Raw genomic sequence first — 26622 nt, 5'->3', positions numbered from 1 at the left:
AATTTAAATTCTGTAAAATTCAGTAAAACTCTGGAATAATGCTTATTTGTCACAGCCTTTATGTTCTCCTCAGTCTGAAAGTATAAGCAAAGAAGTTTTGCAATATTGTGTTCTCAGTGTTGCAATATCTGGACTTGAAAAATCAGAAGTGTGGGTGTTTCATCTTTTTTAAATACCTTCTAAAACCATTTATTTTTTCAGGATCTTGAGTCATCAGGCAAAGGGTGGGTTCCTGTTTTCAATGAGATGTTCTTTAGGGAGAGATTTGTGAATGGAGAAAGGAATGTCTTCATAATTCCGCTGTGTTCACTTTGGCCTCAAAGAAATGCTAGTTCTGCATAACACACTCTACAGTTTCATTGTTTTAAGAAAGTTCACTGCCACCAGAATTTATTTTCTTTGAGACTGTGGTGTGAGGTGAATTCTTCCATTTGAGAAACAGCATAGTTTGTAATTAATTCGTGCAATTATTTTGGCTACTGTAACGGAGGAGGGTAGAGCAGGAAGGGTGTGCTCCTGGAATCTTGGATACAGAGCAAAACTGTACCAAAAGTGGAGTTTACAGTTCCTTCTTTGGTCAATATATGTTACGTTTTCCTATGACATGGCATCTTTAGACTTCTAAATCTAGCAGGGAACATTCACTAACTACTCGCACACGGTATGAAAATCTAGATGTTAAACTCGGTTCTCATAAACTCTGTTCACTGCTTATTGTGATGATCTTTAGTACTACTGTCGTACTTTTCAGACACGTTGTGATTTTTTCCTTTTTGAAAATTAAACAGTTATTTTAGTTACTTTATTTTAATCTAGCACGCCCTGGACTTCAATCCAGTCCAGCCTGGAAACCCCACGCACTTTCTGTACAGCTAGTGGGGAGGCTAGAGCTGGGCTGTTAGCGGCAGCGGAGCTAGCTGGCAGGGTCTGGCTGTTCCCCCAGCCTGGCAGCGCGGAGCTCTACTGTCCTCTCAATGTTCAGGTTATGACAACGTGGCTGCGCTCAGGATTGGTGTCGATCCCGGGCAGCGCTGCCGTCGGACAAGCAGAGCACAGCGATACCCGCGCAGCCGCGGCGCCCGCCCTCAGCCCGGCTCAGCGCGCAGCCGCAGTGCGGCCGCAGGCGGTACGACCGGAAGTGCGGCCTCTACTTCCGCGCTGAGGGCTGGCGCCGGCGGAGGCGGGAACGCTCGAGCGGGGCCGAGCCGCTATGGACAGGTGAGCAGTGGCGGCAGGACTACGGGTCCCCGGCTGTCCTCCGCCGCACCGGCACCGGGCGGCCCTGTCGGGAGCAGTTGGGACGCTGCGTGCGGCTAACGCCGGCCCCGCTGCCTGTTCCCGTGCCGGGCGCTGGACGGGGCCGCCCGGTGCTGGTGAGGTGACGACGTCCCTCTGCTCAGCCGGGCGGTGGGCTGGGACGCGTTGCCTAGAGAGATTGTGGGGTCTCCTATGGAGATTTTCAAGACTTAGCTGGACCCCCACCTGTGCGACCTGTTGTGGGGAGCCTGCTTTAGCTCAGCGGTCTGTTGAGGTCACTTCCAACCTCTGCGGTTCTGTGATTGTTCCGGTTTTCTCTTTCTCCAGCACAATAAGCACTGCATGAAATAACCGTGCTGGTTGACTGGATTTGCTTGGAATTGTTGCTAATGGATAGGATAGATGTTTGGACCTGTGGCTCAGATATCACTACTTGAGAATGTTATTTTCTTTTTAACTGGGATTTTGAATCTCTGCTATGAAGTTACTAGCATTTGAAAGAAAGAATTAGCTAAAGAGAGTATCATTGTAACATTGTATGTTTTGCTTGTATGCATTTACTTACTTTGTGTTTGTTTCTATTTTCTAGAAGCAACTTTGGAGATGTGCTGTCACCCCACAGTACAGAGATGGCCAAGCCTGGCCGGAAACAAAGCTCTCAGAAAAGAGTTTCCAGTATCCTTTCTCTGTAGAAGCTTTTTATCTTCTGTTCAATTGTTGCTTGCTGTATTTGTGACATCCTTATGTTTCTGCTTTTTCTCTGCAGCTCAGCATATACTTGGCCCTTACAGGAGAACTTAGGAATAAGCCAAGAGATGCATTGACTTGTTTTGTCACAGAGTGGTATTTTTTCTGAAAGGAAGTTCTCTCTCCCCTCTTTTTTCCCTCAGTTGTTTTCATAAATCACGAACCTTGTCGAAGCTGCCGTGGCTATATCTTGGAATAGATTATTGGACTTCAGGGAAAGTAAGAGATGGCCAGAATGTCTGTATAGTCAATTCTTCACATATCTAGATTGATTTTTCTCAGTTGTGGACCATTCTGATGGCTCATTCTTTTCGTAGTATGGTGTTTTACGTTTTTTGTGGGCTTATGAAGTCAAGTTGATGACAGTCTAGAAAACTACGTGAGCCATAGCTGACTCCATCCCTGAGTTTTCATCTCTCCGTTAAAATAATATATTTTTTATGGTCTTTTGTGTCATCAGGGTATATTTATTCAGGACACCATAGCTTCCCAGGCACTGTGACTGCAAGAGAAATGCTCGTACATAAGATCAGATTTCCACTGAACTTTTTTCCCCTCATTTACATACAATAAGAAGAAACACTTAATAGTTCAGCCATTTTAATGTCCATTTTCTGATTATGGTAGCAAAAGAATCCAGTGTATGAGCTCGTCCTCACGTTTTACTTTGGTGGCATTTTGTTGGGTGTGGTTTTTTTTGGGGGGGTGGGGGGAGGAGCTTCTTGCGACCAGAATATTGGCCCTGGTCACATTATTGTTCAGTATCACGATGTACCTGAAGGCTGGCATAAAATGGGGCACTGAAACTTTTATGCCACTGCTTCCTTGGTAAGCCATACCTAGAACACTGAACTCTATTACCTTTTAGTTAAAGTCGTTGGCATCGTGGAATGGAGAGAAAATCACTTTCTTGATGCCTTCAGTCTTGATTTTTTCAATTCAGATTTTCTTGTCGTGGTTTATGCAGGATGTAGCAGCACCTCATGGAACAGAGTACTCTCTTTGATCCAAGCAATTGTGAGGAGTGGGACATCCCGTACCTGTCATGTTGATGGTTCTGAACCTTATTTTTGGAGCGTTCCTTCTAGTTGTCCTGCTTTTAACCTTTTGCTGAAACATTTTATGATGTCATTCAGGATGATTGAATGGGAGTTTCTAATTTAGTCTGAAATGTGTCATTCGTATTAATTTGAGTCCCATTAAAATCATCTTCCTTTTTTCCAAGCTGTCACAGTTGTTTTGGGTACAGCTGAAGAGTGTTTCTTAACTTGTTAATCAATCAGTTCTTACATCCCTGGATGACAGTATTGGAAGTATGACGCCCAGAGGCCAGATGATTCCCCAAACTCCCAGTTCTTTGTTTCGCCAGCCATGTAAGACTTATTTTGTTCTTCATTCCGTAGTTAAAAGGAGTAATATGTTTATAAACTGACTGCTTCTGCTCTGGGGCCTCTGGCACAAGGACGATGTGGAGCTGTTGGAGCAGGTCCATTGGAGGCCACAGTTTCAAACTTAATGTCGGTTCCAAATCTCCCCATTTTAATGAAATTTGTTACTCAGTGGGTTGTGAGGCACTGGGACAGGTTGCCCAGAGAAGTCTAGATACCCAATTCCTGGAGACATTCAAGGCCAGGTTGAATGGGACCCTGGCATCATGATCTAGTGAATGATCTACAGCAGGGAGCTGGAAAACTGGGTGGTCTTTATCATCTCTTCCAACCAAACCATTCTGTGATTCCCATTGGAACTGTAATGATAATAGGTACACTTTGTCTTTAGGTTTATTTGTGCTGTGCTTGGAAGATCGGTGCTTGAGAATGCTCCAGACTTACTGTGCTTATATAGCCCTAGTGTAACTAGATGCGGAGACTATGAAGTTCCATAATTCATAATCAACCTCATTACTTCAAAATACTTAGGCCTGTGATTCGTGTTTCTTTTTTAATTGCCATTTGTGGTTTTCAGGCCTTCTGATGGAAAGAAAATGGTTATGGACAGAAGCATGTTGTTTCTCCATCTGGTCGATTTGTGTGTTGTGTGACTGAGTAGGATTTCATAAACACTTCAGTCTGCATTACAAGATCAATACTGGGAACTCCTTGGTAGGGCATAGTGGTCTTAAAGACTGTTTTCAAAGAAGGCTTTCTGTCTTCCAGTTACTTCCATATCTCGAAGCTCCCTGAAGCAGGCAGATATATCTACCATCCTGGGAGCAGCAGGGAAATCTCCTCTGATTCTGCAGAATTCTGGACTGCTTGGCAATCAATCAATGGTAAGGCAGAGTACGTTTTTCCCTTTAGCTCCTGTGAAACTTCAAGTAAGCTACAAGTCTTACACATGGTGTGTCTGTGTAGCTTACACCAGAGACAAGCTGCAGGTGGAACCAGCTTACTGTTATTACTGCTTCTGTTGCAGTTTGCTACTGGCATTGTTTGTTACTGTGGCGTTCTTTGAGATCATGCAGTGAGGAATGAGGAGATTTAAGGCCTTTTTAAATACACTGTGTATGTTAAGCTTGTGCTTAAAACATCAGCTGATGACTAAAAATCTTGACTTCACTTGTCTACAGATTCTTCAAAGGTGATTGTTCTGTCAGCAAATTGAACCTTGAGAATTTTTCTTATTTTAGCACTCTTCAGTATTAAGTTTTGTTCATACGTTAATGTTTGAACTTCAAAGTGCAGACTTTTCTGATTACTTTTCAGATGACTTTAGTTATCTTCTAAAGATATCTTTAGTAAAACAGTGATTGAAAAAGTCATCAGTAGGTACATCTAAACTATTTTATCTGATTATTTTTAGATGGACTCTAAGCAATATGTTTTTCTATATGTGAATTTTAATTCCTTCTACCTTTTGGTTGTTTCTGTAGTTAGTTGCAGCCCTTCTGTTTCTTTGAGTTGCAAGGCTCTGGATCCTATTGACTCTTGATGAACACTCTTCCTCTGGTTCAGAGCCTCTTGATATTCTGTAAATGGCATTTTGTGAGTGGAGGTCATTTTAGGTTAGCATTTAGTGCTCTGACCTGAATGCAGTATAGTTTAGCAGGAGGAAGTTTGGGACTAAACAAAAGCCTTCACAGGAAATTGATGGAAAAAGAATTTAAGATTATGTCTTGTGGAAATGCACTTGCTGTTGGGTTGGGTTACAGCACTCATCAGGCTCTTCTGTATTTCCCACAGGGAGCTGATAGAACTTTTTGGGAACTGAGTTTCTTGTTATACTTAGTGGTCTGAATGTTTTGGAGTGCTATAGCATTCTGTTCTGGCCAGATAGAAGGCAAATGGGCAGGGAGAGATCAGGCAGGGTGACACCGTGGGTAGAAACTGGGGCATGAAGGGAAGAAAAACACATTTATGTCCACAGTTTTTTAATGTGCATAACGGACTTACAGCAGCGTTATCTGGTTCCCTGTTCTTTCTGGTTTGGACTGGGAGCATTTTAACAGCCAGGTAAAACAACAGTTGTCATATCTCTGGGTCTTGGTATGGCATTAGTTGCTGCTGAGAAAACCATTGCTGTCATGAAAGCAGATGTAGGAATCTGTCCTGCTTGTGCAGTGTGTGTGTAGCCTATCTTCTCTGTCAGATAAACTTCCCCTAAAATACTCCCAAGGAAGTACAGCTGTGCCTTGCTTTCCACTTTAATATGCTTGCGTTTTCTCTTTAAGGATGCATTCCTTCGTTCAATCAATGTTTTGAGCAATTCACAAAGAAGATTGAAAGACTGAAATAAACGGTTCTGATTCAAGTTGCATCTATTTTGTTTATTTTTTCAGTTTCTTTACAACTTAGTCAACAAAACACTAAGTTGATAAAATGTTTAACATAGTAGACTGTGAAAGGATTGAGTTGTGTGTTTGTTTTAAGGTGAAAAATGGTACACAGGAATTTAAATGCAAGGTCTGATTAAATTTGTGTGTGCACTAGTTATTTCCCGGGGAAAGAAAAAAAAGGAATTTCCATTTTCTAGATCAAAATTTAAAACTTTTGAGTGCAGTTTGTTAAAGTTATAGTTGTGCCTTATTTAAAGGCAGTCATTTCCTGATTAATTTTTTGAGTTGCTCTGTTTATATCACTCCTACAGAATGAAAAAAACTTGGAGCTAGCCTTGTAGTAGTCTGAGTTTGCTGTTTATTTTCTTGATGCTGTTGTTTTGCTTTTAGTTGGATGAAAGCAACTGGACAGCAATTCTCTCACCTCAGCAGTCAGGAATGTTTACACATCTAGACATGACAGAAGATGTCACCATGAGTGCTGTGCTGTTGCGTGAGGATGATCCTGGGGAAGCTGGTGAGATGATCTGAGGTTTTCATCACAGTTGAACACATATATATGTTCTTGTTTTCCTGTGTCTTCTCGCTTAGATATTTCTATGCCAGAAACAGTCTAGTTTAAGTAGTTCAGAAAGTTAACTTTTCCACTCATTGGAGCTTTGCCAGTTTGTTTTCTGTGGGACCTGATGACACAAATGGGACACTGTGGTGATGTAATACATAAATTAACTTTGTGGAGACGTAAAAGCAAGTTCATCTTTAAAACTCAGATGACAGACTTACAGCAAATGTTTAGTAATTATTTTAGTAATAGCTTCTATGTATCTTGTTATCTTAGCTGGCAAATTCTTCTGACTTTATACATAAACAGTTCATATCATAATTGTCCTTGCTAACATTTATTAATGGTGAGAGACCTTAGCATCAGAATGTTGGTTTTTTTTTTTCTAGTGGTGAGATTTTTAACCACATCATGTTTTATATGGCTTTCTTCTTCTGTGTATTCTAGCTACTATGAGCATGTACTCAGATTTTCTGCATTCCTTCCTGAAACATACATCAACTACCATTTTCGATCTCGTGGATGAGTATGAAAGTATATGTAGTAGTCAGGTAAATAGTTTGCTTGGATGTTTCTTTGTTTTTTTTAATTATTATTTATTTTAATTTGCCATCCCTTCTGTAGGTTGTATTGCTGTTCCTGGGAAAGTCACAGTGCTTAGCACAGATACTTCAAATCTTCCAGCGGGTTGCAGTCTTACACTGGCATTGAATAGCATATCTCTTTGCTCATCCACTGCTTTGGCACAGGAATGCCTGTAGTGCAGCTTACTAAATACTAGAATCACAGAACTGTAGGGGTTGGAAGGGACCTCCAGAGATCACGGAGTCCAACCCCCTGCCAGAGCAGCTCCCTAGCCCAGGTTGCACAGGTAGGCGTCCAGGCGGGTCTGGAACGTCTCCAGAGAAGGAGACTCCACCACCTCTCTGTGCAGCTGTGCCACTGCTCCGGCACTGCGCTGGGAAGGAGTTCCCACACATGTTTGTGCTGAACTTCCTGTGCATCAGTTTGTGGCCATTTCCCCTCCACTGCTGCCTTGTCACCACACACTGCTGCCTTGTCCCTTTGCCTCCCACTCCTTAGCCAGTTATAGACACGGAAGTGTCATCCAGCTGCCATTCCATTGCAAGTGTCAAGCATAAGCAGATGTGTAGATTATTTTGTCAGTGATAGTGAGCTCAATTAAAAAAAACCACTTATTTCTCACAGCTATAAGCAAATAAAATCATTTTACTAGAGTGGTTTAAGAGCTTTCTACTGTAGTACTAAGAAATCGACAGTAGAATTCTCAACATCAAATTTAAGAAGTTTGTTATTTTTTAAATGTTTGATTGACAGTTCATTATCAGCAAGGATTGGAAAAATAAGAATGATGAGCTGTGTTGACTATGTGAGTGCTTATTTACTTCAGGTGAACATACTGGGGAAAATAGTTTACAGAGCAACTCCTGGACAGCAGAAGTTCTCAAAAACTGCCAGTGTCTTGTGGCTTCTCAAGCAGGAGATGGTAACGTGGAGACTGCTGTCCTCACTTTATAGGTAATTTCTTTGAAGAGACCATTACTTTTTCACACTGAGCTCGCTTTACTTAGACATATTGCATATGAGGTAGTAAGTACAGAGTAAAGGAATTAAGTACCTATTCTTTTTTGTTTATGGAACTAACTGCTGATCGTTATGCCTATTTATTATCTACCTATGGAAGCTGAAAGTTGTTAACAGTCCTGTGGCTTCTTTCTCAACTGCTAGTAATTTAAAAAACACAAGAAGGGCATTTTTAAGCACTTTTGCTTACGTTACGTGTTCTCCAGAATTGTTTCAGCTTTATTTCGGTCATTACAGTTTTGCACTTTTGTTTCTAGGGACAGAATACAATCTGCACTGGAAGATGAAACTGCGTTTGAAATCACAGTAAGTTTGAGGGAGAAAAATACAGTTTTTAAAGAATATGTTTTAAAGCTCAATTCTTGCATTTTATCATTTTGCAACAATCCCAGTATTTCAGCCGCTCAAAATTCAGAGATAAAAGAAAGTAAACAAAGATGAGATTGATTGAATTACTATCAATATTAAATTATTCTGCATATTGTGAAAAGCAAATTTAACCATATATTCCATTCCAAATTGAAAATGTTAGTTTAAACGTTTGTGGTAAGGGTATTTTATTTTGCTAGGTATTCCTCATGCCCCTGGAAACTCCACTGGAAATAACTATATATTTATTTTTGAAAGTTGCATCCGTACTGATAACGTTCCCTGGGGCAGAGATAATTTTGCTTTGCCTGGAAGAGCATGTGGTCTCAAGCTGTCTGGTGCTTTGCAGTCCTGGTTCCAATTTATCTCAAGAGAAATCAGATTTTTGGAGTGCTCTTGTTTCAGCTGTAGTCTTGTTGTCTGTGTCAATACAGTGCTTCCAGCCTTTGCTGCCAGAATATGCTTAGGAAGACAAAACAATAAGTGAAGTGACTCTGCTTTTGTAAAATTTATGATTGTAGCTGCTTTTTTTCTCAGTCATGAAATAGCTTCCTCTATGATTCCCACTGCTGAGTTGTCAGTACTTTTAAATTAAACTCTGCTGTGCCAAAAAAGGTCTCTTTCTATCTGTCTTTTTTAGAAAAATGTTTGAATTCTGCTTTTGTTGTAAGCAGGCTAACTTAATGTAGGAGAGAAGGAAGAAAGATCAGGGTTTGGGGATGTTGTGTGTGTTTTGTTTTCCTCTTGTTCGTGTTTAGTGTTCATATGAACTCGGGAAAAATGTCAGGGCTTTTCAACATATAAAGTAATGAATTGAATTTGTGATGAGAGTGGTCAGTGCAATTGGTGGATCTACTGTATAAAATCTTTCTGTGGCCATACACTTGAGTTATATGATCCATCTCACTTCTGCTGATTTTACTGTGACAGAAAGTAGATCATCCAAATAAAACAAATGTGTAGTGTCATCTGTTTCTGAAAAGGGGCAGGGGAGGGGGGGGAGTGCTGAACTTTGTAAGTTAATGTGTGTTCAATTTGGTATTCGTGCTTTTGTAGTAAGTTTTCTTTTCCATGAAGTGGTGATAAACTTTTTCTTAAATAGGTTTTAAATGCAAGTGAAAAGATGAATGTAGACAGCTTGTTTCAGAAAGATGCACTTGTTCGACAGAGCCAGGTACAGACAAAACTTTTATGGTGAGAATGGAAATAAATGAGTGAACACTTAAATGTTTATGACACTAATGTTATATCAGCTTTAGAAAATATGAGCTCTGTGCATTTTATTAAGCTCTTTCTAGTAGTTACTTCTTTATATTCATCTAGGTGTGTTATTTTCTCTATGTGCAGAAATACTGCTCTTTAATTTTCCAGATCAGAAATATTTCAGGCTGGGTTGGAGAGCACTGAAGGCTGGGAACTGCTCTAATTTAGATCATCTGAAGCTGTTGTTGGTGATTAACAAACAATTAAATAGTACAGTAGTGACTGCAGCATGTAGTGAGAGATGTATCGAGTGCCAAAGCAGCCTTCAAACTGGGTACTTACAGTGAATATGACTTAGGATATGTACACCTTGGATTACTGTGTTGATAAGTAGATTTGGGGATGGGATAAAGACAGAATGTTATTTATTGTGTGTTTGTTCTAAAAAAAAGCTCTTGCATTTCATTCCAGCTGGTGGTAGATTGGCTAGAGAGCATTGCCAAGGATGAAATTGGCGACTTCTCGGATAATATTGAGTTTTATGCAAAATCTGTATATTGGTGAGTTCAGATTTACTTTGATTGTATCCATGCACAACTAGACTCAGAATCAGTCCTGAGCCATCTAAAAAGTTGGAACATTCATTCATTTTTCCTTAAATTCTTGAATGTAAAAAGTGAGCTTCTTCCCAACTCAATTGTGTCCTCTCAAAAATCAGGTACTACTTTTGGGAGGAGAGGATGACAGGAGAGCTGTCAAAACAATTGAATTGAGTTTTACAAGGATGACAGTTTATTTTTGCATAAAAAGACACAGTAGGAGATGGTCACCTGCTGGTCAGCCTGGATAAGACTCTTCTCATGTCTTTTCTCTTCAGTGCTCGGTTCTTTGTCTGGCTTAAACTTTTGCCTGTTGCAGTGCATGTCGTTCCTTTTTGTCACTGATCCTTCACCAGCAGTCATTATTGTCATCTTTATTATCAGTGAAGGATTTTAAGGCAGGAGAGAGCAAAGCTTTCTTTTAATCATAGTTCCCTATTATAAACGTTGTTTTAAAGACGGATGAATGCATTTTTATGTCTTATTAAAATGTTTGCTAGAAATCCTTTCTTTTTCTCAAAAACATTTCACTGTTCCCAGGGAGAATACACTTCATATCCTAAAGCAGCGACAGTTAAGTGCATACCCTGGAAGTTCTCGAGCTCTGGTAACAGAGTTGGTAAGTGTTATTGAAATATAAGACTTGGTTTCAGAATGGGCTTAAAAACAAATCAGAGTGGTTTACACTGAGTGTAGGTGCTGTCCTCTACAAATTGGTGGAACGAGATGATTTTGTGCTATCTATAAATTGTTACAGTGTCTAAAAATTGCAAGACATTAAGTTGGAAAATCAGTACAGAAATTGTGAAGCAATAAGGAGCTAGCTGATGAGAGGATGTTAGTGAGTGTTGAAGTTGGAAGTTGATTAATATAATGATTAAAGTTGTCCAGATCGTGGTATGTTTGAATTAAATAGAAGCAAGTATGACTATTGTGAAATGGCTTCTGAGAAGTTAGAGAAGGATGGGCAGTCAGGCAGGTTGATAGGCAGAAGGGGAGTTTTGAAGGTGAGAAGAGCTGGAAGATGGTAGGTTTGAGACAGAGGCATGGTGATGGAGTAAATAAAGAGACTGCAACATTTCCCTTTGATAGGAACAGTGACCAGAAGAGGAATAAAGGAAATAAGAAAGGGGGAAATATCATACTAGATACTATGTGAGCTGTATAACGTGTTGTGCCAATAGGAAAATATGACTCTTAAATTGTAAAAACAGGACAGGAAATCATTGGAAGAGGCAGATATTCATTATGTGAATGGATGGATGGTGCTCTGTTTTCCTTGCAGGATCCAGATGCTCCCATAAGACAGAAACTGCCACTTGATGATTTGGATCAAGAAGATGATGCAAGGCTGCTGAAGTATCTCTTCACTCTTATCAGAGCAGGGATGACAGATGAGGTAAACCACGGGAAGTTAAAGAATTGTCTTGGTTAACTAGTTTAACTTGTTCAAAACCTTACTATTAAAGCTAATGACAAGCTATGTAGTAGAATGGCTATCCAATTCTGGCTTGTAGAGATTTTATTCAGTAAACTGTCAGTACTGATAGTGATGGACTGCTGAACTAGTGGTGGAAAAAGTCTTGCATTTAGTTAAGTAACTGCAGGTGTAGAGTAGACATAATGGAAAAAGTTGCATGTTTGTTTTGGTTGTTCGGTAATGTAATTTTGTTTCTTCACCACATTGATTTTATACAAAATACTGCCAAACGTGAGATTTTTTTCAAAGAATCTCCTAATTTTATGTCTAATATTTAGTAGATTATCTTACAAACTTCCTTTTAAATTAATACTTCAGAGTGGAACATGCTTGCAGTTGTATCTAGAGAGAGATTTTATGTATGCTTTCCTTAGAAATAGGATTAAATTATGCAGCCTTTGCTTGCTCTGCTCCTCTGATGTCCCCTTGGCTATATGATTTGAATGGAGTTGAGGGAGAGCCACACATTGCAATGTCTCTGGCTGTTTGTGGCTTTTTGTCAGTTTGGTATGATACTAGTCAGACTAATCAGATAATTTTTAGCTGACTTTTTTTTTTTCAGGAGTGTAGAATTGGGAGAATTGTAAGCAAGCTTTGTTTTAGGGTTATTTTTTCATGTACAGTTTCTGTTTGATATTCCATGCTATTCCAAATTGCTTTGAATTAAACCTCCATGCTGTTGATATCATGGGAGAGCTAGAATTGCTGTTCGTAGCAGCACACAAAGGGTTTGGAAAGCTATGTCAGCTAGAAAAGTAGCTGAAGAGATGGTTAAGGGATCTGAGCAACAAGATGATACTCTAAGCTTATCAGAAGGGTGTGTAACAGCTGCTCAAGTTTGTAGAGGTGGGACTGTAACATTTTTCCATACTGCAGTAAGTATTGATAAAAACTTAAACATTTACTGAAAAACACACTGATTACATTTTATTTACTTTGAAATCCTTCAGTTATTTGAAGATTCTTTGTGTGCCTAATGCAATCTCTACACAGATTAATGATTTTGATAATGTTTGCATTTGTCCCTTGGTCACTGAGAAAATTATTTTTCAGGCTCAACGTTTATGCAAACGATGTGGTCAGGCCTGGAGGGCTGCAACTTTGGAAGGATGGAAACTGTATCACGATCCCAACATAAATGGAGGTATCTACTTCTGTGTGTGGTTGAAACCCATAAAACTTAGCAGAGGGCTTTCTCTTCAGCAAGGAGAAATAGCTTTCTTTTAATCATAAAGGCCTTTCTTGTACCTAAAATATTGTTACCATGTCTGTTGACTTAATTTTCTAAATGTGAATAGTGTATGTATACTGTGGTCAGAACCATTTTTTTTCTAGGCTAAATTGCAATTAACTGTCATGTTAAGGTGTGCATTTACCAGGCTTGCCAGAAGAGCTGCCCTGCAGTCCAGTCCATTGGTAATCATCAATAAGCTTTGGGAAGAAAACAGACTTTCATCTTCTGTTTTCTTTTTTTTTAATAACTTCTTTTTTTATTGTTATCCTTTGCACATAGGAAAAGAAGTGGAGCCTGTTGAAGGGAATCCATACAGGTGCATTTGGAAGATATGTTGTTGGCGTATGGCTGAAGAGGTCAGATAATGTTGATTTGCTTGATATTCATGTATAACGTTGAACTTCTTTGAGCTCGATAACATGATTTTAAGTGCACCCACCAGTTTTGTTTGCTGCTTATGGGATATGCTGTTCATTTCTCTAAGAGGACTTCTGATATAATATACTCTTCATGTAGTAAGAAATCTGCCTGATCAGCATCAATCTTAAAGGCTTTGGAAATGTCATTTTTATTTGGTTGAAAGTGAAGCTGCTGACACTGGCTTTCATCTGGCCTCAATTGAACGGGAAAGGAAAAGCATTGTTTTCCAACTTTTCTTTTTAAATGCGTGGAACACTTTGTAATGGATTAGCCTCTAATAACAGTTAAACTGCTCAGGAAGCATAGGTGCTTTTTAACTCACAGGTAATTTTTCAACTGTTTATTTTAGGAGCAATTCAACAGATACGAGAGAGCAATCTATGCAGCACTCAGTGGAAACCTCAAGCAGGTATGTTAGGCCCCCCTAGTAAGTGATGTTTGTTTCTATTTGATAATAACATCATCAAAATGTACTTCTTAATATGCTTTCAAATGCTGGTTTAGTAGACATTATCTCTGTTGGATTTTTGTGCTTTAGTTAAATGTACTTAATAGACACTGTTAGGATTGTTCTTGCTATCGGTACAACCTGTTCTGATTTTGTTGTTTTAGATTTTAAATTGTAGTGTTATCTAAAAGCTTATACAGCCACGTTTTCACTCATACAACAAATTGTGACTTGTCAGTGTTTTAAGTTGCAAGCATTGGACAAGTTGGCATATCCAGACATTACTCTGTAACCAAATTTCACTACGGATAGTTCTAATTAATTCTCTCTTCTTATTGATTTTAATTCTCCAAGTGCTTTCTGTGCTCTCTTTCTCCTAAGTAGCCATGTTTTTTATACACGCATATAAATTAATCACTACTTAGGAGAAGGAGAGCACAAAAAAAGTGTGTTTGGATATATATATATAAAAGAATAATGAGGAAAGTTGCAGCCAATATGATAAACATTTACTTGCTGTTAATCAGTGTTAATCTCCTACTTGAGGAACTTTGACACCTCCTTCCCCTTCTCATCTTCAGTGCTGTATTAGCAATATAAATAATTCACAAAAGGAAGGAGGGTTGATAGTGCATTTGTACAGGTTTTTTTATTTGCTGAAATTTGAAATTAGCTCTTCTACAGAAGAAAGCATTGTAAAATTATACTGAAGTACAGAGGAGAAAATGTTTACCTCTTTTTGACAGAGGAAGGAGACATTTGATGATATTGAATATTTTCAGTAACTTCAGTAATTTTCAAATTGCTATAAGGGAGAAATGTTTCCTGAAGTGCAGTGTTGTATCTGAAACCTGTCCCAGGGATTCTGTGCTGAATGAGCCTAGTACGTTTCTGATAAGAACTGGACATAAAGTCTTATCACAGCAAGTCATTATTCGATGTGTAATAGCATTTTCTGGGCTCTTGCTCAGTGATCTCTCAAACTGATATTTATTTCTTAAACTTCTTATCAATTTTAGAGATACAATGAGAATTTTTGTATGTAGTTTTATCCATATGAACTTAGTATATGGATAAAGTAACAGTTCAAACACTTGAGGTACTGCCACACAACCCTTCCTTCTGTCCTTCACCATTCATTATTCCGCTGTGACTCGTGCAACCATGACATAAACTGGTAAGTGAAGGTGGCCCTGCTGGAGATGACCCAGCAGAGGAGTGAATGGTTTTCATCTGGATTGGTTTTCTGAGCCATTACACAAGAGAAGGAATGGTGTCACAGTGATGCCATCAGTTAAAGGAGGTAAAAGGAGTTCTTATTTTACCTACTTTTGATTTGAAATAGTCAAAGAACGATACCGTTATTTTAGTGAAAGGATTTTTGGTTTCATCCTGCATTAATGAAAGAAAGGTTGCTGTTTGAGACGGTTCCTAGTCTGCTTTGACAGCAAAAAAAAACTGATCCTAAATTACAGTTGATGTGCTTGGATTCTGATGGTTCTCCATCTCTGACAGCTTTTGCTCTGTTTTGTATTTTTTAAATACACAGCTTCTTCCAGTTTGCGATACCTGGGAGGACACTGTGTGGGCATATTTCAGGGTCATGGTGGATACACTCGTGGAGCAGGAAATACGAACATCAGTAGTAAGTGCAGAGGAGGTGGAAGAGCTCCCTAGAGAGTATTTAGAAACCAAGTGAGTTTTCAGTAGCAATCATGTTCCTACACTCAACAAAAGATCCTTTTCAATATAATGTGTTGTTTTGTGGGTTTTTTTCTAACCTTCTCACTTCTACTTTAAAGCTGGACTTCAGAAAAGGTTTTTGAAGAACTTCAGGCAACAGACAAAAAGGTACGTGTGACTTACAGTTCCTCCTCACTGTTTGCTATTTCTACTTACACAGTAATTTGTGCTTCTCCACTACTTAATGAAACACATAGATACAACTGATTGGTTTTCTGTCCCTGTAAGGTATGCTTAACTCAGACAGATTTTTCTGCCAGCTTTTAATGATGAAGAAGGTACAGGTTTTGTCTCGTTTCTTATCTGCCAAACTAACTGAATGTGCTAAAGAAACAGTGGACCACAAATTGCTGTCAGACGTGCAAAGCAGACAATGTAAATCACATTTTTAACACTCTGATAAAATGTGTGAAGATTGATTGCTTGTGGTTTTCTTTGCAGGAGGATTGTGTGCATATTTCAGAACTGGTCTTTCAAAATTGAAAAGAATCTATTTTTAGTACACTGTGTTTGTCCTTAACACAGAGTATTTCATTTAAGCTGGAATAGGTAACTTAGATGTTAATTTTTGTAAAGATTAAATTGAAACTGTATTTGATGGAGTGAAATAATGTTGAAAGAGCTTAGACATGCATTAGTTTTTTACAGGAAAAAACATGCCCTTAAGTGCATCTCACAGGACTTTTCTTTAGGGATTTATAGGCAGTGTTGCAGCTTTTATGACTTTGTAGAATCTATTCTGATACACTGCTATTTATTCTCTTCAAAGCAAAAAGCCCTTATTCTTGGATCTCTTCTGTGAAAGCATTAATTTCTGAGATCTATATTCTAGCTCCTTGAGTTTGTCAATATTCTTCTAATTTGATATAGAGATAGCAGGTGCCTTTTTTAATGCAGAATACCCTTTGAAATAAGATAGCATCCTTTTTTTCCTCTAAGAAAATTTTGCTTTATTTATAAAGTTTCTTTTTTTATTCTTTTTTTTTTTAATATATTATGCTATGAGATTTTATTTACAGTTTGAACTGTTTCCCTTTGCAGAGAGTTATAGAGGAGAATCAAGAACACTATCATGTGATTCAGAAATTCATTATACTGGGAGATGTGGATGGTGAGCTTTTCTCTAAGTGACTTTTGAATGTCAGCTGACGGCAGTATTTCTAGTGATCCTTCCAGAAACTTCTGTGCAAATGGATTTTAGAAATGCTCAGTAGGGCAAACTCCACCTGAAAGCAAAACTGATTCTTTAATTGAGAACTGTGAAGGATTTCTGCAGCTTGATCTACAAAATGGTTTTTGAGGAAGTCATGAAATCATGTGAATGATTCAGAACGTGTGTGAGAATATTGCTGCAAGTTCTAAGAAATGACAAAATGCACACAGCAGATATTAAAGCCAAACAGATCAATATTTCTGAAACTGCTGCAGTTCTGTTTCATTGTGCTTTTAAGGCTAAACTGTATTCCTGGAGTAGATGTGTAGTTTTGAAATAGATCTAGGTGCTTTTCCTGAGGTATGACTAACTCAGACGTCTGGTTGGTGGCTACAGGTTTGATGGAAGAGTTCAACAGATGGCTTTCCAGAGACAGAAGTGTGCTGCCAGGGCACCTCCTTCGTTTCATGACACACCTCATTCTGTTTTTCCGCACTTTGGGCCTGCAAACTAAGGTAAATGTTAAGTTCTCATTGCAGTGTCCAGTCTTTGAATTAGGAATGAATGTACCTGAGTACTCCAAGTATGTACTGTAATGGTAAATAACTGCCAGGCTGATGGGGAGCTACATTCTTGTAGTGTGTTTGTTGATACTGGATCCTAAAGGCAACATTAAAAAGCGCATCTCCTCCTCCCCAGATCAGCTTTAAAAATGTTTTTTGAGGAAGATAGGTTTTATTTAGAAGCCTGTGTTGGGGAAAAAAAAAAAAAAAAGGACCTAACTCAAAATTCAAGGTCACATTTACATACAGCAGCAGAGATAACCCGACCTTAGGCACTGCCCTTGGAATTGTATTTATGGCTGGATGCTCATAAATGCATTTGCTTGAGGCAGTTAGCTCCTTTTGATATTAGCCAAAACCATTGCATTTTCTACAAATACATACCATGTGTAGCTTACTAGCTACCTAGCTACTTCATGCTAAATATACAGGCGGGTTGCAGAGCTGCAATTATTCCTTTCTGAGGCAATCACAAGTAATTAAAGCTTCAATTTTCTACTACTTAAAACTTTAGAAGCATATCAATCAACTAAGTTCCTATTTTGGTAAAAACCAAAAAAAAACCCCTAATCATCTCTAGATGACTTCAACACAGCTTTCAGTTATTGCATTTTTTAAATGTCTGCTCATTGCTTCTTTCCCTTGTCAAAATATGTTATTGTTTAGCTGTAGATTTTTTTTAGCCAGAATCAAAACTTGATAGACTAGATTTTTAGCTAGCGTACAGTACGAGTAGTTGTTAGCATTTTTAAAGAGGGACAAAGAATGTGTGATTTCCTACAATAATTCATTTGCAGGATGATGAATGATTGCTGATTATTACCACTACAATATTTTGTAGGGTGAAGTACAGCTGGTGTAGGTGAATTTTGTTGGAAGAATATTCAATCTATTCAGTAGACCACAGAAGAAACAGTTGTGCAAGCTGATATGTTCCTTATTTGGTGTTTAGAGTACAGTTCATATATGTGCTTCAATAAAAATCTTGGATGTAATTTATCAGTGCTTTTAGTATTCTTGCATGTAGAGAAAACTTACTGAAATCTCTTCAGGTACTGTTTGCATCAAAGTGCTGAGACAAAAGTTAAGGCAAGCTTGTTTTTATTGAACGTTTAAGTGCTTTGCTTTACTCAGGGATGATAATGAGAATTTGACAAAGGTCAGCTTGCACAGTGTTAGCATTTTCCAGCTTACAGAATGACTAGGACTGAATGTGGTAGATTTATGAACTAGTAGCACTGGAGTCAGCAGCAGTAATACGTTTGCATGTGTACATTACTGAAGCACAGATAAGCAAGTACCACTTTTACAGAGGCAGAGTTTTAGTATTTCCTGGTACTTGGGTTGGTTGCTTGTTCTTTATTGGTGGCAGTTTCTTTCCTACGTTGTCTCATTTCTGACTGAATTTATATTTGTTTGCAATAAGGAGGAAGTTTCTGTTGAAGTCCTAAAGACCTACATTCAGGTAAGCTTTCTGAATTATATATTGTTTTCTCTGACAGTTTAGACATAGAGGAAGAAAATGAAGAGTAAAGGTTACAGGGTGGAAAGTTAGTGCTCTCCTAATGGAAGCTTGCCTGACTGTACGACGTTTCTGTCAGAAATGCTTAAATAAGAGATTATTGACCCGTGTTTAGAAGCTGAGAAATAAGTGGAGTCACAAGACTATATGGGTGGGGGGGGGACACAATTGGGAATTTGGGTTACACATTATTTAGCGTTCTAATATTCATAACTTAGATGTGTACATAGAGGAATATAGTGTTGATTTTTGTTTTTTGTATTTACTTTCTATTCTTCAGCGGATGATATCAGAGAAGCACACAGATCTGATAGCATTTTATGCTAGCCACTTGCCCCCAGAGCTAGCTGTTGCCCAGTATGCTCTGTTTCTAGAAGATGTTACTGAAAGCGATCAACGCCACCACTGTCTTGAATTAGCAAAAGAAGCAGGTGAGATCTACTGTATATATCTTCTACCTGTAACCTGCAATGGCAGTACTGTTTCTAAAGTAAGCTGAGTGTCACTTGCGGGTCGTGTCCAAACATATCAGAAATGAAATGCTAACTGCCTGTCTGAAGTATGTGCTCCGAAGTTTGACACACACATCTGCACACAGGTTCCCAGCACAGATGGTTTGTCATTCATCTATGATACCCGCAGTGTGCTGTGTATCTCAAAGGCTTATGCGTGGCAGCAAGAGCGTGAGCAGCTCAATAACAATTACTGGTAGTAAGAATAAGATCTGCAGCCAGAGCCTGGAATTCAGTCAGTGCAGGTTTGACTTTCCGATTCCCACTGCGTAATTCTCTTCTCGCCTAGGCCTGGATGTTGCAGCCATAACAAAAACTGTTGTTGAGAATATCCGCAAGAAGGATGCTGGGGATTTCAGCCACCATGATCATATGTTGGACACGGGTACAACAGAGGTGAGTATGCTTTGTTAGGTAGTTAGGATTTCCTTGGGCATGTTTTATTACATTTAATGCCACCTGTGTGCTTTAATAAGTGACTAATAAATACGTTGGTTTTTACAGGCAGATCGGCTGAAAATAGATGTAATTGACTGGCTCGTGTTTGATCCTGCACAGAGGGCAGAAGCACTCAAGCAAAGCAATGCTATCATAAGGAATTTCTTGGGTACTCAACTTCACAGATGCTTTAGACTGTTGAAATGTTGGGTTTGTTCTCATTGTCTGTGGGCAGTACGTTTGATCTGGCTTTGCATCTCGGCTGTTGAAAGGCATGTGTAACAGAACATTGCACAGTGCATCTTTTTTCCTTATAGTGACTTAACTGTGATACAGTTTGTCAGTTTATGTAAAGTAGGAAAATTGCAGAGCTGTTGATACTCAGTTCACATTCTTACAGCGTCCAAGAAGCATGATGCTGCAAAAGACGTGTTCGTGAAGATCCCTCAAGACTCTATAGCAGAAATATATAACCAATGGGAAGAGCAGGGAATAGAAGCCTCTCTTCCAGCTGAAGATGACAATGCTATAAGAGAACATCTGTGTATCCGGGCATATTTGGTGAGTGTTTAATAATTGATTATATTTAATATTGATTAATAAATAATGATAGCATAAACAATGATGGCTCTGCTTTGGTGCTGACATTTTAAGCTTTGCCCGATTGATTTAACGGTGATTCCTGGATACACTACCTGAAAGTTTACAAAGTACAAACTTGCATACTCAGCTAACTTTTGGCTGATTTAATGATGTTCTTGGAAACGAGTAAAATAAATGTCCAAACGTTGTTTCCAACGCAATGCAGGAAGCCCATGAGATCTTCAATAAATGGTTTCAGCACATGAACTCAGCTCCACAGAAGCCACCTTCGTTGCCACAAGCAAGTTTCACTGAAAAAGTGGCCCATGAACATAAGGAAAAAAAGTACGAGGTAGGTAAAAGATGGAGTTATTCACTGTAAATATTTGTGTTCTTGCTCAGGAGACAAGTCTTAGTTTAATGAAACAGAAGTCTGCTCATTCGTTTGTGCTCAAGAACTCTGTTTATAAAGCATTCTATTTATGTGCTGAGAAGAGGGAGTAGAAAACAGTATAGTAGAGCCACTGCACCAGAAATTCTCATACTTCTTTCCTGTGTGACTCAGATTTATTTGTAATACTGTATTATGTAATGGTTAAGTATTCATGGTAGTGTCTTGGTTGTCAGTGGTGTGAATAAGTCCAAGTATCTGGTTTTGCTGCTAACTCTTCCCTAGAAGCACAGGGTGAAGGGCTGTCTGATTTGTCACTGTTTTCATTTTTAAGATTGTGCTCTTCTGTTTTGCGTTGTCCAGTGTGAATATACTGTATGGAGTTTATGTGTTGTTTGTATGGGCATGGCAGAGTAAGTGCTTTAAAGTCATCTTCCAATAGCAGCTCTGAGTATTTCTGCAGTGCTGTGCTTAGGGAAGGAAGCAGCAGCGGCAGTAGCTGTTAGCAGCAGGCAGTTAAGTTGGCTGAGGATACTGATGTGCCTTAGAGCAGCACCAGCTGTCCCCTGCCAGCTGAAGATCCTGCTGCAGTAGCGCTGGAATCACCGTGTCCGGCAGTGGATGATTTTCCATTTCTTTGCCAGGTGGACTATGGTATTTGGAAGAGTTTCCTGGATGGTCTTACAAGTGATGTCAAGGAGAAAATGTACAACGTGTTGCTGTTTGTTGATGGAGGATGGATGGTCGATGTTAGAGAGGTAAAACAACTTTTACTATCACGGCACGGACCGCAGAGCGCTGGATTGCACCCAGCTGTCACCTCTGGTTTGATGTCCTCCTGTTTACTCATTTTCTCTGGCCTCGCTGCCACCAGTTACAGGGCACTTCCCCTTCAGGTGCCATCTAAACCACATCTGGCAGCCCAGTTTAGGCCGCTAGTCTTTTTTTTTTTACCTCTTGATTCTGTTGCCTTTGAAAGGTAGATATGTGACACTGACCTATGTTGTGCTTCGGTAAGGATGCCGAGGAGGACCCCGAGCGAACGCATCAGATGATTTTGCTGCGGAAGCTGTGTCTGCCCATGATGTGCTTCTTACTGCACACGGTGCTGCACAGCACGGGGCAGTACCAGGAGTGCCTGCGGCTGGCTGACATGGTCGCATCCGAGCGACACAAGCTCTACACGGTGAGTCAGTGGGAGCTGCGGGCAGCTTGGCTTCCCATTGAAAGCTCCGTGGGCTGGCTGTGGAAAAAGCTGTGCAGAGAGGGAGACGCCATATGGCACTGAACGTTCCTAAGTTTCTTTGTCTCTTCCCATTCTCTGCCGTGGTAAAGAGTTTCTTTTGCTGCTCGTTAGAAGTTGGGCTGGGATTAGAAACCGGATAAAAAGCATCAGTGCTGAGAAAAACACTGCCACGCATTCCCGTGGATTGGCTTTGTGAGATCTCTGCCAGTAGTAATGGGAAAATTGAAGGTGGCAGTGCCCCAGCTAACCACGGTTCACTTCAGTACCAGTGCAATTCCTTGTGAATAAATATAACCCGATTATGTACTTTTTATAAATTCTTAGGTATTTTCAAAAGAAGAACTCCGAAAATTCTTACAGAAGCTGAGGGATTCTTCTCTGATGCTTCTGGACCAGGACCTCGATCCCCTGGGATATGAGATTCAGTCTTAGAATTTGGCATTTGTGGACACTTTAACTGATCCATGCTTTTGTTCGTTCTGTAATCTCTTCTCATCTTTGTTCCAAGAAACACAGCTACGCAGATTTTTCCTCTCAAGTCCTGACCAACGTGACAGGATATTTGTTACACAGTCTCTTGTATTGTTTTTTCTAATAAATGTGTTTTACAGACAGAAAACGTTTGTCCGTTCACATCTAAACCGCCAGTATATATAGAAGGATGGTGGGTGGTTGCGTGGACCTCCTCCGTGTAGGTGCGTGGGTTATTCAGCAGTACGATAGCACAGAGGTGCAGTGAAAAAAGAGAGGCAGGCAGCGCGAGGAAAGCAGGGGAGACAGGAGGGCAGAAGCGGGGGGTGGAGGGGAACGCTGCCGAGCGCTCGGTTCCGTTGCTCCGAGGTCGCGGCACCGCCCCGCCAGCTCGGGCCGGCTGAGCCCGGCCGCGGCTCCGCCCTTCGTCCCGCAGCCCGCGCGGGCGGAGCCGCCGCCGCCGCCGCCGCCGGAAGGCGCGCGGCCACGTGTCGCGGGGCGGGGCCGGCGGCGGCGGCGGTGGCGGCGATTGCGCGGTGCCGCCGCCCGGGGCCGTGGGGCTCCGCCGGCCCGGTGCCGGCGGCATGGGCTGGATGCCGGCGCAGGGGCGGCTGGCGGCGGGGCTGCTGGTGAACCTGGCCGCCTCCATCTGCATCGTCTTCCTGAACAAGTGGCTGTACGTGCGGCTGGGCTTCCCCAACCTCAGCCTGACGCTGGTGCACTTCGCCATCACCTGGCTCGGCCTCTACCTCTGCCAGGCGCTCGGCGCCTTCGCCCCCAAGAGCCTGCGGGCCGCCCAGGTGCTGCCGCTGGCGCTCAGCTTCTGCGGCTTCGTCGTCTTCACCAACCTCTCGCTGCAGAGCAACACCATCGGCACCTACCAGCTGGCCAAGGCCATGACCACGCCGGTCATCGTGCTCATCCAGAGCCTGGCCTACGGCAAGAGCTTCCCGCTCCGCATCAAGCTCACCCTGGTGAGGGTCGGGGAGGACGTGGTTGGGGGGGAGGGGCCGCTCCGAGCCGCCGCCGCCGCCGCCCCACAACGCGTCTCCGTCCCGCAGGTGCCCATCACGCTCGGCGTCTTCCTCAACTCCTACTACGACGTCAAGTTCAGCGCTCTCGGCACGGTGTTCGCCACGCTGGGCGTCCTGGTCACGTCGCTCTACCAAGTGGTCGGTATCGGCTGCGCTGGGGCGGCGGAGGTGGAGGAGGGTGGGGAGGGCGGCGGGTGCGGCTCAGGGCCGTGGGTGCGGTGCCCCCGAGCCGCTGATGTGACGCTGCCTCGGCTTGAGCCCCTTCGATTGCAGTAGGCGCGGAGTGCCTGCAGGACGTGGGGGGCTCTGGGATGAAAGACGAGCAGCGGTGTCCTGTTGAGGGCAGGGGGAGGAGGGAGGTGCTGCAGAGTGGCTTCGGGTGGCTGTGGCCCGTCAGGCTAGGAGGCAGCCCTCGCAGCACTGCAAGGTGATCTCGTCCAACTCCACTGCAGTGAACAGGGACACCTACAGCTAGACCAGGCTGCTCAGAGCCTCGTTCAGCCTGAGCTTGAGCGTCTCCAGGGATGGGGAGATATTCAGGAGACGTTTCCTCCTCGTGTGGCTGTGCTCTGTGCGTTTGTACTCATCAAAGACAAACGTGGTCTGGCAAAGGTGGGCAGCAGCCCATCTATCCAATGTCCACGTGAGACATCCTGTGTGCTAGCAGATGGTTTGCTTCTGCTCAAATTCTGGGTGGTTTTCCTGATGTTTAACAGCTTTCTCTTTTGATCTTAGTGGGTCGGAGCAAAGCAGCATGAGTTGCAGGTAAACTCCATGCAGCTGCTGTACTACCAGGCACCCATGTCCTTGGCCATGCTGCTGTTCATCATTCCCTTCTTTGAGCCAGTCTTTGGAGAAGGGGGCATATTTGGGCCCTGGACGCTTTCTGCTGTGGTAAGGCTTTCGTCATCTTTTTGTCTGTGCTGAACGAAACTGTTTTTTGTTCTTTATACATTGTTTTTGAAAGTAAAGGAGCTGGGATGTATCTACAGATGGTCAGATGTACGTGGGGTTGCTGACTGTGTGCGTTAATCCACAGATAATGGTACTGCTGTCTGGTGTGATAGCCTTTATGGTAAACTTGTCCATTTACTGGATCATTGGAAATACATCGCCTGTCACGTATCCTTTATGATGTTAGTTGCTTTTCCTGTTTCCGTATCAATTATGCTAGCATTCATTTGGATTGATTTGCTGTGGGAAAACTGGTTTGTGACCCGGTCACTTTCTCTGTTATGATAAAGCTGGAAAAGCACATTTTTAGCAAATTTCATAGAATCATAGAATGGGTACAGTTGGAAAAGACCTCTCAGATCACCATGTCCAACCATTAACCCATCGCTACCGTTCCCACTAAACCGTGGCCCAGAGTGCCACCTCTCAATGTCCCTTTAGCACCTCCAGGGACAGTGACCCTATGCATGAGTTGAACGTGATACACCTCTGTGTGCCTTGGGCACGACACAGCGAGTTCCTAAATGTTCTCCATTAACTGCAAATGCCAATGTGATTTTTCTGTAATCCTTAACAGGTGCCTAGATACAACATGTTCGGACACTTCAAGTTCTGCATCACCCTGCTGGGAGGGTGCCTCTTGTTTAAGGACCCCCTGTCTGTTAACCAAGGCCTTGGCATTCTGTGCACATTGTTTGGCATCTTAGCCTACACGCACTTCAAGCTTAGCGAGCAGGAAAGCAGTAAGAGTAAATTGGTTCAGCGTCCATAAAGCAGGGTTTCCTGGGGGTTAGTGATGTTGTGTTGTGAAGGACAACGTGTATTTCAGTATGCACTGATTCGAGAATGCACAGAATTGCCCGATTCATTTAGAACGGTGGTTTTAATTTAACTGCCAGGATCGTTATTCTCTAACTAAAACAAACAAACTGAAGGATGTGAAATGTCAGGGTTTTCCTATCTCACTCTGTCCAATCGTTTTCATTACATTTAAGCGGTAACTTGAAGAACTTGGCACGCTTCAAATCGCTGTGGAAACGTTACTAAAGTCAATGTATATTTTGCATACCAAATGAGATGGTGGTGGCTACTGCTATATGAGAGAGAAGTAATGTCGCCTTGATTGCAGTTGTGAAGAAACTCGCAGGCACTGTAATGCAGATGTTGTGATCCTGGCGATGCTTCCTCCCTTTTGTCTGGTGGGTGACAGAGGAAATGTACCTTATTTTGTTGTAATGAGGGCTCTGAGCTCATTCCTATTTCTTGTATGCTTGACTTGAATGTGTTGATAATAAATTACTGGTGGGGGGAGACAGACTAGCAGACACGGCAGAAAACTTGAAGCCCCAGGCCAAGCTGTGGATCTGAGCAGCCATCTTCAGTTTTTCTTTCAACCTGTCAGAGCACAGTTCTAGAAAACCTTACTGCTGCACGGTTTTTCTCTTTGCCAAAACCAAGGCTTGACGTGAGATCGTGAGCCTGCTAAAAGCTGATCTTGTGGCAGTCGCCAAATAGCCCACACGTGGGCAGCCATGGAGGGACACTACGAAGGGTCACTGACTGCAGAGTGTGGGGGCTGCTGGGCTCCCCTCCCTCACCCTATGACAGTCACGTCCTGTGGGCTCCTTGATCCGAGATGCGGCCTGGGGATGTGGGCCCTGAAGCTGAGGTGGCCAATCCCATCGTTTGGGATTGGTGGCTCTGTGCTAATTCGGGAACGCTTTGGTAATGACTTGGTGCCAGTACCGAGCGCTGATATGACAGCATGGGAGGAAGAAGTTGAGTACTGTTCTATTTTAAATATGAAATTAAAAATAAACGCGCTCAGTAAATCTGGTGAAAACATATGTTCTCTAGATGTGCAAGGTTAGAATTGATTTGTGGTCTCTTACTTCTTACATTTTGGGGTTTATTTCGTCTTCATCTACCTCCAGCGGATGTATAGAGGGGAATTACATGACCGTAAACAGGTATGGAAGTTTACAACCATGGACAGAAGTGTTTAGTTCCTAAGAGCCAAGTCTTTATGTAAGAAACAATGTACATCTGAAGCATATAAATTACTTACTCAGTTACACAGTTATCCATCCTAGAAGAAGTACCTAGTCTGTGTAACCCAAGTTTGTACTGCAGCACTCCATTACATTTCAGGGTCAGAAATACCTGAGTAACTTTCCATCTCTACTAACTGTGTCTTAGACATTGTACTGCTTCAAGGATACATTTTTTTGTATATGTTTTTGTAATTCTATGATTAGTTTAAAAATAGAGCCTGGACTGCTGAGAGATGTGTTCAGGCAGGATGGTCTCTGGC

General features: G+C 41.5%; 2 protein-coding genes across 2 annotated transcripts; both read left to right on the top strand.

The window, feature by feature from the left end:
* The first annotated feature begins 1166 nt into the window (after positions 1-1166).
* NUP107 (nucleoporin 107) lies at positions 1167-22409 on the top strand. The gene is made up of 28 exons (XM_065743287.1): positions 1167-1218; positions 1847-1932; positions 3288-3377; positions 4161-4276; positions 6170-6296; positions 6789-6892; positions 7753-7880; positions 8204-8252; positions 9418-9489; positions 9990-10078; positions 10658-10736; positions 11403-11516; positions 12651-12741; positions 13111-13187; positions 13601-13660; positions 15249-15394; positions 15502-15550; positions 16484-16553; positions 16992-17110; positions 18585-18623; positions 18961-19111; positions 19482-19588; positions 19697-19799; positions 20031-20191; positions 20439-20564; positions 21248-21361; positions 21622-21789; positions 22174-22409. The coding sequence occupies exons 1-28, from the start codon at positions 1211-1213 to the stop codon at positions 22279-22281; spliced, it is 2751 nt and encodes a 916-aa protein (XP_065599359.1). The 5' UTR covers positions 1167-1210; the 3' UTR covers positions 22282-22409.
* A 453-nt stretch (positions 22410-22862) lies between these two features.
* Positions 22863-25312, top strand: SLC35E3 (solute carrier family 35 member E3). The gene is made up of 5 exons (XM_065743286.1): positions 22863-23294; positions 23382-23492; positions 24090-24248; positions 24394-24476; positions 24894-25312. The coding sequence occupies exons 1-5, from the start codon at positions 22905-22907 to the stop codon at positions 25078-25080; spliced, it is 930 nt and encodes a 309-aa protein (XP_065599358.1). The 5' UTR covers positions 22863-22904; the 3' UTR covers positions 25081-25312.
* The last annotated feature ends 1310 nt before the right edge of the window (positions 25313-26622 follow it).

Source organism: Cyrtonyx montezumae, unplaced genomic scaffold (genome assembly GCF_038088225.1).
Source record: "Cyrtonyx montezumae isolate F1298 unplaced genomic scaffold, pur_monq_1.0 scaffold_3, whole genome shotgun sequence".
Taxonomy (NCBI): Eukaryota; Metazoa; Chordata; class Aves; order Galliformes; family Odontophoridae; genus Cyrtonyx; species Cyrtonyx montezumae.
Note: the sequence above shows the minus strand (reverse complement) of the source record. Positions and strands in the feature narration are given on the sequence as shown.

Bases quoted from the DNA above. Each gene is read 5' to 3' on its own strand.
- NUP107 (XM_065743287.1), top strand. The intron at 13,188-13,600 runs GTCAGATAATGT...TGTTTATTTTAG, and splicing joins GTTGGCGTATGGCTGAAGAG to GAGCAATTCAACAGATACGA. The intron at 21,790-22,173 runs GTGAGTCAGTGG...ATAAATTCTTAG, and splicing joins AGCGACACAAGCTCTACACG to GTATTTTCAAAAGAAGAACT.
- SLC35E3 (XM_065743286.1), top strand. From the start codon at position 22,905: ATGGGCTGGATGCCGGCGCAGGGGCGGCTGGCGGCGGGGCTGCTGGTG. The intron at 23,295-23,381 runs GTGAGGGTCGGG...TCCGTCCCGCAG, and splicing joins TCCGCATCAAGCTCACCCTG to GTGCCCATCACGCTCGGCGT. The intron at 23,493-24,089 runs GTCGGTATCGGC...TTTTGATCTTAG, and splicing joins TCACGTCGCTCTACCAAGTG to TGGGTCGGAGCAAAGCAGCA.